Source organism: Myotis myotis, unplaced genomic scaffold (assembly GCF_014108235.1).
Source record: "Myotis myotis isolate mMyoMyo1 unplaced genomic scaffold, mMyoMyo1.p scaffold_m19_p_10, whole genome shotgun sequence".
In the NCBI taxonomy this organism is placed as follows: Eukaryota; Metazoa; Chordata; class Mammalia; order Chiroptera; family Vespertilionidae; genus Myotis; species Myotis myotis.
In genome coordinates this window covers 73,382,043-73,394,792 of record NW_023416314.1, presented here as the reverse complement: position 1 = coordinate 73,394,792, position 12,750 = coordinate 73,382,043, and the positions used below count along the sequence as shown (strand labels likewise).

General features: G+C 56.5%; 1 protein-coding gene across 7 annotated transcripts in view; it reads left to right on the top strand.

Annotated features, from left to right (window-relative positions):
- Positions 1-11,180, top strand: part of PRR5L (proline rich 5 like) — a 79,068-nt gene extending 67,888 nt beyond the window's left edge. For all 7 annotated transcript variants that reach the window (XM_036326163.1, XM_036326165.1, XM_036326162.1 and 4 more), the window contains 2 exons: positions 2,410-2,536; positions 7,463-11,180. In XM_036326163.1, the coding sequence (XP_036182056.1) occupies positions 2,410-2,536; positions 7,463-7,857 (522 nt within the window). In that variant the 3' untranslated portion in view covers positions 7,858-11,180. The remainder of the gene's footprint in view (positions 1-2,409; positions 2,537-7,462) is intronic.
- Positions 11,181-12,750: the final 1,570 nt, after the last annotated feature.

The window sequence follows — 12,750 nt, the reverse complement described above, 5'->3', positions numbered from 1 at the left end:
GGCCCCGGGGGAGACGCGACCCCAAGGCCGAGGGAAGGAACGAAGGAAAGAGACTGTCGCTGTGGACACGGGGGAAGGAAGGAACCGAAGGACCAGAGCGCCTTAGCTTAGGGTAGTGTCCTTTCGTCGTTCATGTCCCTTAGCTCATTTTCCTTTTGCTGGACAGCCCCTGAGCATCTCTGAGGTCCGGGACGCTGAGCTCTGTGCTGGGGTCCCGGTGGGAGGGAGACGCAGTCCGGTCATTCAGGCTGGGGGCACCCTCCCCTCCTCCCCTGTTCTGTCAGGGAGTCAGGGGTTACAAGTAACAGCAAGAACCCACCGCGACCTAGCTCAAGCCGGACCAGGGCTCCCTGGAAGGTTCCTGGGGCAGGGGGCTTCCTAAAAAGACAGCAGCCAGAAGGGAGACCGTGTCAGGCCTCCGAGGGACTTGGCTCTGCCCTTCAGGTCTAGGCTCAAGGCTCCCGGGTTAGGTTGGGCCCTTCGGGGCTAGGTCACCTGTCAGGGACTAGCTTTACCTCCTCAGGCCTTGACGCGACTCCTTGGGGCTATGCTAGGCCCCTGGGGGCTAGTCTCCGCCCTTCAGGACTTGGCTCAGCCCTCTGGGACTAGGCTGCGCTCTTAGGCGCTGGGGTTGTCCCTTCGGGACTTGCTTCAGCTCTTAGGGCTGGGCTCGGCCCTTCGGGGCGGGGCTCAGCTCCCTGGGGTTAGGCCAGAAGACTGTTTTGCTTGTTTTTTAAATATGTTTTTATTGATTTGAGAGCATTAACCCCTTGAGTGCCGGGGAGCGCGATCACGCGCCTCCTGTCTTTCGCCAAAAGTCCCGGGAGCGCTATCAGAGCTGCGAAACGGCGTCCAGTTCTAAGTCTGCTTTTATTAGTGATGATGATGTTGCTGAATATGTCAGTGTAGTAAAGGTCTCCTTAAGCTTTTGAACATGTAACTTCATTTACTTGCGATTCATAATTTTTTTTCCTAAACTGCTGTAAAATCAGCAAAAAACGCCTTGGCAATTTTAGCATAGTTCCTAGGATATTGGTTGGCACTCAAAGGGTTAATTGGCTGCCTCCTGCACGCCCCCTGCTGGTGATCAAGCTCACAACCCAGGCACATGCCCTCACCGGGAATGAAACCAGAGACCTCCTGGTGCGTGGGAAGATGCTCAATCACGGAGCCACACCATCTGGGCACCACCTTGAAATTCTTCATTATTTTTGAACAAGGGACCCCGCGTTTTCATTTTGCACTGGGGTTTGCCGGGTGGGAGGGTGTTTTAAAATCCAATCCACTTTGAGAATTTGACAGGACGGCCTGTGGGCTGAGCACGGCACCCATGGTCCTTGCCTCTCTGCTCCCCGGCAGCCCCTGGGCCCCAGAGAATGGCTTGGTGTCCTTTCCAGGGATCAGCTGGGTCCCCTAGGAGTCTGCTGGTCTTCTAGAAAACCTTGGTCACTTCTGGCTCCTTTCCGGATCTGGCGGCTGTGGTCATTGTTTCAGCTGGTGTTTGCTCTGGCCTGGGCTCTGAGGACGCCAGTCAAGCTGGGCTTTTGGAACCGCCTCTTCATCTTGGGGCTCAACACGCATCTCGTTCCACTGTGACTCCCTTTCTTCTGCTGCTCTGGACGTTTTCATATTCGGTCCCCCTTTCTTTTCTAGCCTGTTCACAAGTGGCAGGAAGATGTGCTCGGAGCCAGACAGCCTGGGTTCCATTCCTGTATTTTCTGTTTTTGTTTTATTGATGTCAGAGAGGAAGGGAGAGGGAGAGAGAGTTAGAAACATCAACGTTGAGAGAGAATCATTGATCACTGCCTCCTACATGCCCACTACTGGGGATCGAGCCTGCAACCCAGGCAGGTGCCCTTGACCGGACTCGAACCTGGGACCCTTTAGTCCTCAGGCCCACGCTCTATCCACTGAGCCAAACCGGTAGGACCCATTCTTGGGTTTTTGCCATGGACCGGCTGTGTTCTCCTGGGCAACTTGCTTAAGCTCCCTGGGCCTTCATTTCTTCGTCTGTAGAGGGAGATGACGAGACTGTCACCTTCCTTGGGTTGGTGGGAGGCCTCTGTGCTTTGATGGTGTCGCGTGCTTCTAGAAAGAGCCTGCATGCCGAGTGTGACCGTGAGGGTGGGATTCCTTTGGTTGGGGCCAATGCTCAACCTCGGAGCCGGGGTGGGGACTGTCCACTCAAGCTGCATGGGTGGGACCCGGGGGAGAGGCGCCATGGCACCCTCCACACACCGTTCTGATCACGGGGACCCGTGGCACGTGGCTCGGGCTGCAGGCCTCGGTTCCCTGCGTTCCAGCCACGGGGATCTGCCTGCTGGGGCCACTGCCTTGGACGTGGCCGGAGGGCCCGCTGGCCTTGGCGACTCTGAGTGACCTTTGCCCCTCTTGGATGTTTGTTTCCAGAGTGTTCACGAGCCCACGGGCCCCAGCGAGGGCTGTTTGCAGCTGGAGGAGCTAGTGAAGCAAGTGGTCTCTCCTTTCCTGGGCGTCAGCGAGGACCGCGGCATCTCGGGCCCCACGTACACGCTGGGTAAGGGCCACCGCTCTCGAGCTGCCTGGGGGCCTTGATGATAATGCTACCGGCCACAGAGATGTGCCGGGACTGTGGCTTCGGATGCAGGCCTGTGCAAATGTGTGCACGTTCACCCTCACGCTTCCCCAGTGGCCTGTGTCTTGGTAACCTGCTCCCCACTCTGGGATTCCCCCCCCCCCCCCCGGGGGCCCTCTCTGTGCTTGTCTGGTCCGCATCTCTGATCTGTGGTTTTGATCTTTCCCTCGTGCCTGCCACGTTCATGTCTCCTGGATCTGCTACCAGAAGCTGCCTGATTGCACCCGCCTCCACTGAGTGGAAAAACCGCCCGTGGTGGATTTCCCTCTGAAATCACCGGGAAACGTGAGGCCACTCTTTTGCACGTGTGGTCAGATGCGGTGGAGCTGCTGCTCCCGCCTCCGTGTCTGTAGGTACCGCCAGGGCCTGTGCACCAAGGAAAGGTCGGATTTGGGGACCAACCCTTTTGGGGCCGTTTTCTGGTGCCTGGTAAGCTAGCATTAGTGAGAGTCAGGCTCGGGAACAGGCTCCCTGGAGAAGCTAGAGTCGGATTCATTCCTTCTCTCAGTGCGACCTCCGTCTAGATAGGGAAATAGCTCGATACTAAGGCATTTTTATCGTGAAAGATGGTTCAGTTACCATCTGAAACAAAAGTTCCCTAAAAGTAGGAACTTTTTGTTGGTTGTTCTATCTCCAGTAACTGGAATGGTGCCTGGTATACAGTAGGCACTGAAACATGTGTGTTAGATGGATGGCATCTGTACCCCGAGGCCAGGGCGGCCAGCACCCACAGAGGGGTGCAGGGCCGGGAACGGATTCCCTAGATTGAGGACCTTTTGCCCCTCTCCTTGCTTGACTGGAATTGGAGCTGCCTTCAGAGCACAAAGTGGAGGGGCAGCCTCCAGCGAGGTTCTGCCCCTTCCCAGGCCTCCCCTGCAGAGAGAGAGAGAGAGAGAAAGAGAAAGAGAGAGAGAGAGAGAGAGGTCTTCCCCTTCCCGGGCCTCTTCTGCAGAGAGAGGCAGGGCTGCCGCGGTCTTCACCACCCCTTCGTGTTTCTCTGGAGACATGAGCTTAACCACAGCCACCGCAGACGGGGTGCTGCCCCGGCCTGCTGCCTGCCAGGTCCCCCCCTCCCTGGCTCGCTCATCACTTACTCATTCCACCCAGGAGCTGGAAGGAGGCGGAGTAGAAATGACAGCTGAAGGAACCCTGCCCTCCCAGCGGTGCCTGGGCGCCCTGTGGCCGCTCCCTTCCTGGAGCCCAGCTTCCTGCTCTGGTGGCCCACGGGCTCACCTCACGGGGCGGGGTGGGGGATCCAGGCCGAGGTCCAGGATGCCAGCAGGTTGGGCCGTGGCGGGACTCCATCCATCATCGCTGGGCCTAGAGCCAGGAATAAGGGTAGACCCAGCAGTTTGTTCAGTGCAGGACTTACTCTAAGAGGCATAGCTCCAGTTTTCCAGCTAAAGTAATACAGTACATGCTCTTGTCCAATTAGAAAGCAGAGGCGGGAGGATTCATTCTTGAACCAAGGACCACCCTTGTCTCCCGGGTGTTGTCTCAGAGGGCGCCCAGAGGGGAGGAAATGACCCTCCTTGGATTGCTTTTGTGGTGTTACTCCAGCAAGGCCGTGCTGAGACCCTGTCCAGGCACCTTGCGAAGTGCTGCAGGTCTATCCCTGACCAAAGCTGACCCACCTCTGCCTTCTGGCGAGCACGGTCAAGTGAGGAAGTCACAGTCAATAGCTGACGACTCATCTGTGTACAAGTGCTCCGAGTGGGGAAGTCCAAGGGTGTTGGTTCCCCACCACCGGGGGACTTTACCTGGATGGGGAAATCAGGGAAGGCTCCCTGGGGGAGGCAATATCTGCTGGGACCTCTAGGATGTATATGAGTTAGCTGAGTGAACAGGAAAGGCAGCCTGTCCCCATAGGAGGGCTTTGCAATGGTCCTGGGGCCTGGCTAGGGGTGGGAGCGGTCAAGGGCAGCTGAATAATCATCTGAAAAGCCACCACTTACCAAATGCCTGGCACATTCCAGGTGCTTGGCATGTATTCCTTTCATCCTGGCACAACCCGCTGGGGGTGGGGACTGTGGTTACCTGGGTCTCAGAGTCATTAAGAAACTTCACACAAGAGGGGAGGTGACCAGGGCTGGGGAAGTGGTTTTTTTACATGTTTGATCTGGGATTCTTGGGATCTCTCTCTCTCTCTCTCTCTCTCTCTCTCTCTCTCTCTCTCTCTCTCTGCCAGCCAGGCCCATGGGCTTGAGGAACAAGCCTCATTCCCGGGATGTACAAGGCTCGCTTCAGAGAAAAGATGAGTCGGAGGCCATGATGGGTTGTGTGTGTGTGTCTCCGCTCCAAAGCCATCATTTTTCTGAGCCAGTGAAATCTTAAATAGGCCGATATGTCAGGACCTAGCCCTCACCCTGCCTTTCTGTAGAATTCCCAAAGTTTCCAGGCCGCTGCCCGGGCTACTTCCAGGGCCCTCTGAGCAAACACAAAAGCCCTGGCCTCCCCCACCCCTCCCCCACGGGTCTCCAGTTGGGGGGGCGGGGTGGCTTTGCCTCCAGATACCATCGTTCTCTTCCTGACAAGCAGGCATTCAGGGCTTCAGGTGCTGGGGCCTGGTGGGGATGCCCACAGTGGCCTGGTGTGCAGGGTCACAATGCCTGCATTATGGCCGCCCCTCCCATGGGGCCCAGCCAGTGAGCCCTGCAGATCAAAGGCTGGGAACCGAGTTCCCAACAAAGGGCCAGGGAGCGCCTCACCGCTTTCTTCTCTCTGGGGTGTGAAAGGAGCTGCCATCACTGGCTCTGTGCAGAGGGAACGTATGCCAGAGCTCAGGGGGTGGGGGCGCGGGGGGGGGGGGGGCTATTGCAGGAGGAAGGAAAAGAGGCCTCCCCTCCCCCACCCTGTGTGACAGGCAGGAGGCGGCTTGGAGGTAGGTGCCAACAGAGGGGGCGGACCCGGCCCCTCACCCTGCTCAGAGGGCCCCAGGCCCCAGGGGCACTGACAGCTTCATCCGTCACTACTTGGGAGGTTTTTTCCTCTGAGTGGCAGGGCCTGGCCTTCCCTGGTGTGAAGAAGACAGTCGGAGAAAGCAAACAGCGACAGTGCGAGGAGCGTCTGTGAGCTCCGGGCCTCCATCAGTTTTAAGGCCTCCCAAGCGGGGGCGGGGGGGGGGGCGCCTTTGGGGGCTGACCCCACTGGGGAGGCAGCTGACATTTGTCTTGGGGTTGCCTCTGGAGTCTGGTGGGAGTTTAGCGAGCAAACACTGTCTTCCCAGGGGACTTGACACGGCCCAGCGGCTCCTGTGGTCTGGGCTCTGCCCACACCCCGTCTTGAGAACCAAAACACTTTGCCCAGAAAGCAGAAGGAAGAGCAGTAGGCCTCCTGGGTGAGTCATCACATGGAAGGCAGAGAGCAGCAGTGAGGAGAGAGGTGGGGCCAGCTGAGGAAGGAGAAGGGCCTTGGAAACGACAGGGCTGGCTTCAGCTGTGTGGCCTGGAGTCCGTTAATCAACCTCTCTTAGCTGAGCACCACGGAGAAAGAAGCTGCCCTGCCTTAGGGCAGGACCCAGGCAGAGCTGCCACCTGCCGGCATTATGGGCCCAGCTAGAGGTGGCCTGGCCCCAGGGACCATTCCCGGTGAGGCATGTGTGTGCCTCTGCCTCCCTCTCCGGACCCCAGGCCACATGCTGAGCCCTCTGCAGGACGTCTCTGAGTCCCTGGAGTGCTGTGTTGACCTGTGTTAACAGTATTTGAGTCGGGGCCTCCCAGTAATCACAACAGGGGCTCTGCTGGCGGCCTGGGCCTGAATGAAGATCTCAACCTCGGGCTCCTTTTCTACAAAATGGGCTCATTCATGTCGGTGAAGCACGCTCTTCTTTGATACAGAACTTAGCACGTAATAGGTGCTCAGTTAACAACTGCCCCTGAGACAGCTGCCCACCACACACACACACACACACACACACACACACACGGGCACTGGGCTCAAGCCGCTGTGGCAGGCCCCACATCACATGTATGCTTCTCTTTCTCCTTCTGTGAGCACAGCATTTCACATGTCTATTGCAGGAGTCATGGGGACCCCCTCCTCCAGGCTGCCCACCTCACTCTGGCTCCAGCTCTCAGCAGCAGCCCGGCAGGCCTCTCTTCTCAGTTTGCTGCCCGTTAACCTTCCCAGGGCTTTGGGCTGCTGGACTAACGGCGTCAGAGAGGTGGGCGACTTCCAGGCACCCAACCGAGACACCTTTCCTGGCTCATTCTACCAGGTTGGGGTCCCTGGGTATCATCCAATGAATTCCCATTTCTTCCAGAGATACTGCCTGGGTCCGCCCGGCACATCTGTCCCCTGTACCCCCAAATCCCCTGTGTCCTGGGCCCAGCTTCTGTTCTAGCTCTTTCCTCTTCCTTGGCCTGCACGTAGGGAATGCTCAGCGGACAGCCCAGCCCCACCTCCTGCCTGGCTGCTGGTAGAGTTGGGGCCACAACACAGGGTCTTCCAATGGCCAATCTCAGGTGCTTGCTTTTGGCAGCAGTGGGAGAAACATGAATTGTGTTCAAGGTCGTTTTTAAAGGCTGGTTCTTTAACGGGGTTGCTGCTGCTTTGAACTCCCTGCTGCTTCTGTTTTATAGGTATCGACTTTTGTGATCATAAAAGTAATGCATGGCGATTGTAAAAAATGTGGGAACATTACAGAAACGGTGCCTCCAGCCTTCCGAGAGCACCTCTGCCACAGGCTGGCATAGATCCTTCGGTCTTGGTGGCCCCTTGGCACGTTGCCCCCTAGTCATTCTTCCCCATCGATGAGGAGTATTTGACACCCCTTCGCCCCCGCCCCCCCCCAACACACACACACTATTTCCTCCTCCATGACAGCCTCTGTTGCTTTCTCTCTTGCAGCCAGGCGCCACTCCCGGGTCCGGCCCAAGGTCACGGTCCTGAACTATGCCTCCCCGATGGCCACCGGCGGCCGGCCCCTGAATGAGATGGCCCTGACCCCTCTGACGGAGCAGGAGGGGGAGGCCTACCTGGAGAAGTGTGGCAGCGTCCGGCGGCACACCGTGGCCAACGCCCACTCGGACATCCAGCTGCTGGCCATGGCCACCATGATGCACTCGGGCCTAGGCGAGGAGCCCAGGGCCGAGGACCAGTGCCTGCTCCTGCCACCCCGCTTCTCGCCGCCCCACCGCCAGTGCTCCAGCGAGCCCAGCATCACCGATGGCCCCGAGGAGCTGGAGGAGGTGGCCGGGGGCTGCCCGGAGGACTTGGAGGCCAACTGTGCCTCCCTCAGCTGACTGCCCACCGGGGCACCTCCCAGCGCTGCCCAGCAGCCAGCCTGAGGACAGCCCCATTCTGTGACTCACCAGCGGGCGCTTCCTTGGGGGCAAGGCTGCCTCGTGTCTTCTTGGGGACAAGCCTAGTCTGAGTGCCCGGGGGGAATCCCTGTTGTCAACCTCTCCGTTTTTGTGCCTGTGACCACCTGTTCGCAGCCATGCAGACCCAGCGGCCTGGTGCCCACTTTCTGATTTCCTGCCTGGCCTGCCTGACCCGGGGTTCATCTCTGGGCTTCCCCCCTCAGATCCTGGACTGCCCAATGCCCCCCAGGACACAGCCCGGTGCCCGTGGCGTTGCTGTGGCAGGAGGCTGTCTGGGCCACGCCTAGAGCCCAAAAGGATGTGCAGGAGTTCCCCTCTGGGTCTGGTGATGCAGAGGCCAGAGGCGTGTGGGTGAAAAGGTACCTCTCCTTCCCTGTTTGTGGGGAGTGGATGGAGACGCAGCCCCTACCCAGCAGGGCCCTGGGAAAGCGCCTTCCTCCTTTTAGTTTCAGGATTACAGGGAAAGAGTTGCCCCCTGGTGCTGAGGGTCCCCTATGTCACATCGTCACATCGTCACATCCCGGAAGCCACCAGGTTGGATGAAGCCTCTGCATTTCCCCCCAGGCTTCCTCCCAAACTCACAGAACCAGCCTCCCTGGGGGCGGTGCCTTCCTCCCTCTCTGAGACCGTTCTCCTGTTGTGGGTGAAGGGCCGAAGGGCCGGCTGATACCAACCAATTAGTCTTGTTCCTGGATTTGACTTGAATTTTTAAAATGTGCGTCGTTTCAAAACCCATTGTTTGCGAATATTTGCACGGAGGGTCTCGCCCTGCTCCTTCCCACTGGAGTGTGTCTTCAGCACCCTCCGGGAAAGGGGACGGAGCGTTTGGGGGGGGTGAAAGGGATCTGCCGTGGGCAGGGCTCACGGGCTACAGAACTCCGGAAGCAGCTGGGCTGGGATCCAGAATGGCCTGTATTTGTGAGTGTCGTGGTTTGTAGGAGGAGCCGCCGCAGTGAGGTAGGGAGGCAGCTGCGCCCTGAGCAGAGGCTGTAGCAATGGAAGGTCTCCGTGCTTTACTGTGGGGAGTGGGGGCGGAGAGTAAGGTGGGAGTTTATAGGACCTTTTGGAGAGATGTTCATTTCCTGTGACTACAGGGAATTCAAATGCCTGGAGTTTCTAACCCCTGAGGCCTCCAAATGCCTTTTGTAGCGCGCTGTCTCCTTACCGCTGCTGCCAGGGCTGGGTTTCTGTCCACCAGGAACCTCTGTTCTCTTTGTCTTTGCCTATTGGCCCCACTCGGAACAGCTCCAGAAGGGAAGAGAAGGCTCCCCGGGACCCTTCTGGCACCTTCTGGGTATCCTGTTAGGCTTGGAAAGTTTGTTAATAAAAATCTGAGAGGCGAGAGCCAGCTTGGCTTCGAATGAGGCGGGAGGAGGCCACGGGGGGATGAGGGCAGGTTCGCCACCAGCAGGGGAAGGGCCTTCTGGGGGCCTCTGAGCCTGGACAGCATTCCCCTCCCGGGCGGAGATCCAAACCATGACCAGAGCTGTGCTCTGGGTGGCTGCTAATTTGGAGCTTGTGTTTTAACAAGTTGTTTCATGTTCATCCTTCCACGAGAGTGACGGGAGATCTGAGAACGTCAAACAAACACAACCAAACTCTCGGTGGGTGTGCGGCACAAAACCCACACGTTGGCGGATGTGCGTTAGCAGACGGAGCATCAGTAGGTAACAGCACGGGATGTGCTTAATGGATGGCTTCGGTCCATTAGCACACGGAGCACTTGAGACTGGGCTGTATTGATCCAGGCAAAGTAATTAGTCATGCTTGGGTTTGTTTGTGGGCTTTTGGTTTTGGTTTTGTTTTTTTTTTTCGTTTACAACGTTAGCACTGCATACGTGTTTCAATGCCTTTTCCATATAGTAAGTGGCCCCGATGCAGATAGCGGTCAACGAAACACGTGCGCTCCCAGGTGGAGAAGGGGAGGGTCAGTCCAGACCCAGGGAACTTGACTTTGCTGAGTGCTGTTAGCCAGTTTCACCTCTGATGTCCACACCGGGTGTTTGCACAGTAAACACTTCAGACTGTACCTGTCCACACGCTATTGATGTTCATGGGCATTCCAGCCATCAGAGGGCCCGCAGGAGTGGTAGCTGGCGTGTTTTAACACTTTCTCCCCTTCACGACATGAAGATCCCTTTTCGTCGTTGATCTTCCTGTGGCTGAGGTTCAAGGACAGGAAGCGATCACTTTAGACTCCCAGTGAGCTCACAAACCCAAAAACCTTTCATGCTGCCCGTTTCCGAAACGGATCCAATAAACGTCATTTCGTCCACACCACCTTCCCTGCTCCCTGGGGTGGCGCCTGGACTGGATCTGCCAGCGCAGCAAAGCATTGGGCGTCCTGTCCTCACGCTCTGTCCCCGCTTTTCCTGCCTCCACGTTCCTTTTCCTGTTGCCTCCCCTTGGGGTTCGGCAGCGGCCTTGCCCAGCTGGCCTCCCGGGGTTTTGCTTGCCGCCCTTGTCTGGATGGGCAAGTCATTTCCTGGAGCAACGGCCTATCTACGGAGCCTGGAAAACACCATACAGAGTCTGGGAAGGCGTTAGAACCTCTGCCCAAAGCGGCCTGGTCTCTGGGTGTTTGGGTTCAGGGGGATGCTCACCCTACTTACTCATGGGTGTCTCCTGCATTCCCCTCTAGTTTGGTTTGGCAGAAAGAATTTATGATGTTTTACTCTCGGCCTAAGTTTTCCTAGGAGGGCAAGAGCAGCATCAGCCCGAGGCCTCTGAAGGCTTAGGAAGCGCATTTATAGAGGCATGACCTGAACTGAGAGATGGTCCTGGAGGACGGAGAGGGGGGAGTGTGTACACTTTTGTTGAGTCTTCCAAGGTTGTTGCTATGGGAAACAGCCGCCACGCATTCAGCCTCGGCAGGTTTCAGTTCTCAGGGCACCACCGCATCCACTCACCCGTCCACTCATCAACCCATCACGTGTGTGGAGCTGCCACTGTGCCTGGGCACTTTTCTTGGTGCTAGGGATACATGAGGGATGTCTCCAGGTGCCTGTGTTTTGGGAGCTTACAATCTTATTAAGCCAACAGGAATTTCAAATAAAGAACCACACCTGATGGAATAAAATGGCAAAAGGCAGTTGAGTAGAGGGTTACCTGAAGTGAGGTGGCTAGAGAAGGTTTCTCTCTTTTTTAAAAAAATACTTTCAAAGAGGAAGGGAGAGAGAGAAACATCAATGATGAGAGAGAATCACTGATTGGCTACCCTCTGCATGCCCCCTATCGAGCTGGCCCCCTACTGAGGATTAAGCCGGCACCCTGGGCATGTGCCCTGACCAGGAATTGAACTGTGACCTCCTGGTTCATAGGTCGATGCTCAGCCATGCCAGCCATGCCAGCCAGGTGAGAATGTCTCTCTTAACACTGACTTGAATTGAGATCTGAGTGATAAGGAGCCATCCTTGCAACGTGCTTTCATTCTCTATGGCTGGTGCAACAGATCGACCACCGATTGGTAGCTTTACACACACACATTTATTGTCCCTCAGGGCTGCAGGCTGGGAGTCTGTCTCCCTGGGCTGGGGTCACGGTGTTGGCAGGGCCGTGTTCCTCTCTGGAGGCTCTGAGGAGGCTCCACTTCCTCACTTGGGAGCCTCCAGAGGCTGCCCTCTTCCCTGGCTCCTGGCCCTCTTCCTCCACCTTCAGAGCCAGCGATGGTGGGTGGCCTCCCTCTCTCCAGCCTGCACTCTGCTCCTTCTGCCACTTTGAAGGACCCTTGTGTGCCCATCGAGCCCATCCAAGTAACTCAGGATAATCTTCATGTCAAGGTTTCTGTGGGCACTGCCTTTGCCGCTCCCTCTGCAGACGTCTCTCTCAGGAAACAGGCCAGCCACATGGTGTGCTAGGGACCCTTGGAGAATGAGACTGCATCGGGCGGGTGGGTGGGTCTCAGTGTCCAGGGCGCACTGGCTGGCCTGGCCCACAGGCCTCGGAGCCCAGCCCCCACCCATCAACGCCTGGTCCCCCATTGACCGTGATTCTGGAATTTCTTGCTCAAATCTGTTACTTCTCAGCTCATATGCCTGTCGGGCCCTCATCACCCCCGTCTGGACCTCTACGACTTGGTACCAACTTGTCTGCAGATTTCATCTCTCCTGTGGACATCCCCAACTGATTTTTCTAAAATTCAATCCTTACTAAAACGTCTCCCTGCCTTCTAATTAAAGCCACACACCTGAACTTGTCTTACACCGTTGCCCAGTTCTTCACTCTACCTTCAGAAGTATGCCTTGTCACCAAGTCACTCATTCAATTGGTTCTTCATTTCTTTGGCCTTTTGGCCTACATTTGAGGGCCTTTGAGAAGAATCCTAAGCAATGTGAATATCTTGAATCTTAACAGTCTCCTGAATTCTTTCGTACTCTCAGGACCACATAACTTACAAGAAATACCTAAATATCTCATAGTTTTGTCTGGGGGGTCCAACTTATGAGGTCATTCCATTCTCTGCAGACTGATCTAGGATCAAGTCAATTGCCTGTCAACAAAAATGTTGGCTGCCCATACTAAGGTAGTTTGGAGACGGGCTCAATAAATAGAAACAGCATAAGGCTTCTGGTTCTGGCTATAGGGGAAGGGCTTGTCTCAGATTAATCTTCCTGCCAAAATAATTATAAAAGTTGGACAAAATATATAAAACATCTGTGTGAAGGAATTGGAGAACACCCAGTCCAGAGGGGATCTGAGAGGCTATGACCTCTAAGAGAAGGGAAATGTATTGGGCAATCTTCACATTCACCCTGGTTTTTCCTGAAGGCATTTTGCCAAGTCACTGGTGCTGGTGGGTGGAGGGGAAGAACG